The following is a 5,585-nucleotide window of genomic DNA, read 5'->3' as shown; positions in this document are numbered from 1 at the left end:
TTTGAGGTATTATTTAATTTCAAGATAAAGTTCAAAAGTTCAAAGTGTTTTTTCTTACTATAAAGATTTTTAATACTTTATTGACGCTTACATATACCATATCACTTCATACAAATAAAATACTTATTCGACTATAATACTATAAATAAAATACTTATAAAACATATATTTAATTTACATAATTCTTCTTTGCATAACGATTTAAAATACAATAATTAGTTGAATAATATAAAAAATTATAATTTTAAGCAAAGTTTATTGTTTTCGTTTAAATTCCGGAAATACTTCGTACATCAGAACTTCAAAGATATCCTGTAAGTAGAAAAAGTGAATAGAATATAATTAACATGATATAGTTCGTCTTTTTTACTTGAGAATAACTTACATAGAATAATTGTTTATTTAAATTCACATTCTGTAAAGAATCAAATATTTTTATTGCACCACGTTGTGCACTTTGTGCTCCTACTAAATTTGTTAAGACATCAGGAATGTTATTTAAGAACTGTCTTCGTGCTTCGCCTCTCGTTTTTAGTTTTTCTTCGTCCGTACGAAAAGTTGCTTCAAAAACTAAATGACCATTTGGCCACCATGATTTCGTAAACAATTGTACATAGTAATGAAGCATTGGCTCTGAGAACACCCATGCAATAGTATCTCTGATTTGCCTGATGATTATATTTATTATATTATACTTTATGCCTTCATTATAAAAGGAATATTTTTTACTTTTACTTGGTGCACACTGAATGCAAGGGATACTGATATTTTATTTCAACCATTAAAATGTCGATCAAAGGAAAATTCTAATAACAACACTGCTTTCAGACCTAATAATGTATCACAGTAACCATTTTAATCAAGGATAGATTTAAATATAAGATTTGAATTTGATTGAGATATAACAAGCATCATTAAAGCAAAGTAAATAAAATTTGGTTGTGTTGTAGCCTGATGAAATATTTGAAGTGAAGAAAATTCTTTCATCTATAAGTTTAATTAGCTCTGTAATGCATTACCCTTTTGTTCAATGTGTGTTTACATTTAAAACTAAAAACAAACCTGTTTATAGTTCGGCCATAGGTAATTTGAACGAAGGTAATTAACGACCGTCGAAGCCATCGAAATACTCCTCGTAGATCGAAAATTTCACCTAAAAGTGTATAAAGTGGTTCTGCTATTGCATCTTTATTAACATTAAAAATTCCATCCGTGGCTGATCGACTACTATCTGTATCATCTAATAGCAGTGAAAAATCTTCTTCCTCTTCCTTATCACGCAATTCACTGTTGTTGTTAGATCTAAAACAAGTTGTAATTTAAAGAAATTAAACTTTTATAACAAATATACAGTTATTACCACATGAATTTCGAACTAAAGGAATGCAAGTGACATTTTTCAAATTTTTTACTTAAAAAAGAAATAGTTAGGTAAATCGTTAAATGTAATGTTGTGAACAATTTAAGTAATTCAACGTTGTATAAAAGTATCTAGACTACTAAATAAATAATATTATTTCCCATATATTCAATAACTTATAAGCTAAAAGATGAAATTTGTTGGAAATTTGTGCATATGATCCTGATGTTAAGAATTAAATATAATGTAACTTTTATAGAGGCTTCATGTGGAATTTTTGTAACACATTTGAATTTCAAACTCGATTTCCTTTATATCAGAAAAATGTCACTTGCATCCCTTTGGTTCTAGGCGTCTCAAATAATATAGCTACCTACGTTTTAAATAATGTCGATAAAGAGAATCGAGATTTTTTAGGAGAAGGAGGAGCATATTTCAAATGTTCTGAACTTGGACTAAGGAATGTATATAAAGCCTCGCTCTGATTCAATTTTTCATCTTCTAAAACAAACTAAGAACGTTAACAGTTAAGACGATTATCTAAACAATGCTTTACTACATTAATAACATTTAAGAAATTTACATTTAAATATTTTTGTATTTGCATTTTAGCTTTGTCCAAAGTATTTTTATCAGATTTTCCAAAAAATTTTAAAGGTTGCGAAGGTAAATCTAAATTTTTCACATTAGAACACAATTGGCGAAGTTTTCTGTGAAGATCTTGAAAATCTTGTAATTTTCTTAGTACGACCCAACCACTATATATACTTTCAGTGTTGTCTTCACCTTCTGTCATATGGACAACTAAAACAAACTGTGGAGATTCTCCATTATCTGGTACCTGTTTAACAATTATATTTTTAGTTAAAGCTGAATAACGAAAAACATTTTCTATTTAAATTATAATAGCTTGAATTTTGTTTTTACTTCTGCACTTTGCACTTCTGCTCTCCAATGACCCAAATGTTCTGCCCACATTTCTGTATGAGTTAAATGGGCTTCTAATTGCTTTTTCTCACTTTGTAACCATTCAACTTCTTTGGCCAAAAAGTTTAGAACCTTACTTTCTGGTTTTAACGAAGATTTTAATGCTTGTAAAGCTTGCATTTTATTATTTAATTTTTCTTGTAATTGGTCCAATTTACTGCGAGCATAGTTTGAATGTTCTCCAACGAATAAAGATATATTTTCTGATAATGTTCCATTTCCCATATGTCGATCCTCCACTAAGTCTAAAAATTACTTTTACATTAATGATGACTGATTTGATTTTTAATATAATTATATTTTTATAATGAAATTTTTACACTAACCATCTACTCTTTCATTAAGCAATGCTTCTTGCATATTTTTATATTGATCACTAACCATAAAAGAAGGATAATACTTTTCTTCCAAAATTTTAACAACATTATCTTGAACTTCGTAAAATACATTTGGCCCTATATCACCTAACAAAAAGCTTTCCATTTTCTTACGAATAGCTCTGTCAACTTTTATTTCAGCTGTTGGAGATGTTATATAAGTGTAAAAGATTTCAGCTCCCAATTGATGCCAATTAGATTTATCTGCATTGCGTAATTCTTGTACAGCTGCCCAATACCCAATCAAATCCTGACTGGCAACTTGTTCGAGAAATTGAGAAAGGTATCGTCTACCTATTACATTGTCTAAGATATATTGCAATGGCAAAATTCTTTCTTCTGTAACTGCTGCATCGGTAACATCACTAGCCTATAAAATATTGTCCTTAAATATAATTGTTACTATTGTTTATTAAAAAAAAATGATTTTATAACCTGAACAGGATATCCATTCCATCCTAATGATTGCATGTGACATTCACATGTATTTTTAGCATATGTTAGTTGACTGATATACCTCGTCAATTTTCGAGCTTGAATGGCATCAGACTTTCCAAATGCATTAGTATCTGGATCTAAACCTTGCGCTCTTTTAATATTTTGTATTGTTGTAGCTTGCATAATTTCAGTAACAATATTATATCTGATATGCTTTAAAACCTCTAGATCTTTAGAGCTTTTAATCATACGAATGAAGTCCTCAAATGATTCAGCATATTCATAAGTTTTCCTGTGCATTGCTTCTGCAAGTTGTTGTTGATCAATATATGATAAAATTTTCTGATTGATATAGTCTGGATTTGTTATTAAGTCTATTGCTGGTTTTAGTACTGAAGGAATAAAGAAGATAAAATGTTATAAGATGTAGATCAAATATATATTATGTATATATCCATAATTAAATAATGGTTCCATACACTTACTTTTGCATGTAAGAATTTCCCTCAATAAATATTTCATTGGAGCAAGAGAATAACAAGGTGGCAACAAAAATAAGATATACAATTCACTGACCTTCTTCAAATAGTCTAGTTCGGCTGTAGGTGACATTAAGTGTGTAGATAAAATAAATACTGGATCTTCACCTTGTGTTCTATATAAAATACAAAATCTTTTTAAAAAGAATTATTTAACAAAGCAGAATTTCCATATTATATATATAAGATTTAAAAAATTGATATAATAAATAATATATAATATAGTTAATAATAATATAAATAATATAGTAAATAATATATAAAATATAGTTAAACTCACGAAGCTGTTTGAGCAAGTCTAATTTTTTCAAAATGGAATGTAATTTTATTTACTATACTACAAACAACTAGTTTTGTATGATCCACTTTTGATAAACGATCATGAAGAGTTTGAATTGCACCCCATGTGTCTTGCTTCATATTGTCAATTATTTGTTCAGAATTAAAAGCCAATTCATTTAACCAAAGACCAACAAAGTCTTGAAAAATTAAGTCCAATAAATTCTGCAAAGCTCCATCCACCATACGAGTAAAAACCAATGGATATCTGACATGTTTCTTAGTATTTTCAGTTTTAGCTACGTACCCCTTCTGAAATAATCAATAATTTTTTAAATAATTAATATATTTACAATGTATTTATATATATTTAAGGTAATGTTTAAATAATATTTTAAAATTCAATTAAAAAATTGATGAACATTGAAGTAAAAATAATCAGATATTTTTAAATATATCTATATATATATTTGTATAAATATAAGTCTTAGTATAATAAAAAATACTTTTATAATACAATATACATTGATAAAAAATACAAATCTTTACAAAATAAGAAAACTATTTTGATAGAATAATATTATAAAATATGGAATATGAACTCTAATAAAATCTATTACACAAAATATAGATTAGTTGTCATAAGCCTTTGCCTGAAGTAAAACATATACATAAAAAAATTAAAGCTACACAAAATCTACAAACTATAAAATTACAAAATGATAATGAAAATGAAATAACGTTTTGACGAGAAACAAACATAGGTAATATACAATTTTTTCTATTATTTATTATCTTTATCAATAATTTCTTGATCTTTTGATATTGATATCAAAATTAATTTGACAAAGAAGTTTTATTTTCACAATACATAGATTATGAATGTTTTTTCTCTATCATTAAAAATTGAAATTTAATATTTTTTAATAGTAAAAATGAAATATCATGTATGTTCAATAATTATCGTTATGAAAAATTTGATAATAATATAAAACAAACCATCAACAGATTATGAAAGGCATCCATTTCTGCAATTGTTTTTGAAGTTGTTGCAGTAGTGTGATGTTTCAGAGAAAGAGCAATGTTGATGAATATGACAATCAAACATCCCAAAAAGAAGCAAGATATGGTTAGTAAAACAAAAAAGTAGCACCATAATAAATTATTCCAATAGAAAAGTGCGATTATAGCTGGAATATACAGAATGCCGGTCCATATCATCTTGAATTGTGATTATGATCACGTGATGATGAATATTATGTATTTAATTTCATATTTGATAAAGTTGCTCGTATAAACTGTGAAAAAAGAAACTGTGAAAATACAGATACACCGTGATAAAAAAAATACAGATCAAATCATGCACTGGCGCAAGTGGAGGCGCTTGCTTATCCGTGTTCCAAAAGTTACTAGAAAGTTACCAAAATGTTGACAATTACATTATTTTGGAATGTTCCTTCTAAAATTTGTATAATTCTATTTGTAACGGTATTTAATATATCATCATATCCCTTCCCTTTGAAATATTTCAGTGTAGTGGAATAAAATCTGTTTCATGCGAAAACAAAATTTAAAATCAATATTGTAAGTACATATGATTATTAC

General features: G+C 27.2%; 1 protein-coding gene across 2 annotated transcripts; it reads right to left on the bottom strand.

The window, feature by feature from the left end:
• Positions 1-236: 236 nt before the first annotated feature.
• On the bottom strand, positions 237-5,289 carry LOC117237321 (sorting nexin-25). Of its 2 annotated transcripts, none has more exons than XM_033501149.1 (11): positions 4,980-5,289; positions 3,982-4,292; positions 3,648-3,817; positions 3,160-3,554; positions 2,674-3,094; positions 2,288-2,592; positions 1,944-2,201; positions 1,738-1,871; positions 1,063-1,302; positions 386-668; positions 237-312 (listed from the first exon to the last, which is right to left on the bottom strand). In XM_033501149.1, exons 1-11 carry the CDS (start codon positions 5,199-5,201, stop codon positions 256-258), a joined length of 2,796 nt encoding a protein of 931 aa, XP_033357040.1. In that variant the 5' UTR covers positions 5,202-5,289; the 3' UTR covers positions 237-255. The 2 variants fall into 2 exon arrangements, with proteins under 2 accessions (XP_033357040.1, XP_033357041.1); XM_033501150.1 differs by having other exon boundaries at positions 1,944-2,174.
• Between the last annotated feature and the right edge of the window lie 296 nt (positions 5,290-5,585).

The sequence above is a fragment of the Bombus vosnesenskii genome, unplaced genomic scaffold (genome assembly GCF_011952255.1).
Source record: "Bombus vosnesenskii isolate JDL3184/JDL3185 unplaced genomic scaffold, Bvos_JDL3184-5_v1.1 scf7180000013370, whole genome shotgun sequence".
NCBI classification, from domain to species: Eukaryota; Metazoa; Arthropoda; class Insecta; order Hymenoptera; family Apidae; genus Bombus; species Bombus vosnesenskii.
Note: the sequence above shows the minus strand (reverse complement) of the source record. Positions and strands in the feature narration are given on the sequence as shown.

Excerpts from the sequence above, each read along its gene's own strand:
- LOC117237321 (XM_033501149.1), bottom strand. The coding sequence starts at position 5,201 with ATGATATGGACCGGCATTCTGTATATTCCAGCTATAATCGCACTTTTC. Across the intron at positions 1,872-1,943 it reads AAATACAAAAATATTTAAAT|TTTGTTTTAGAAGATGAAAA; the intron begins GTAAATTTCTTA and ends TAACGTTCTTAG. Across the intron at positions 313-385 it reads TAAATAAACAATTATTCTAT|GATATCTTTGAAGTTCTGAT; the intron begins GTAAGTTATTCT and ends TTCTACTTACAG.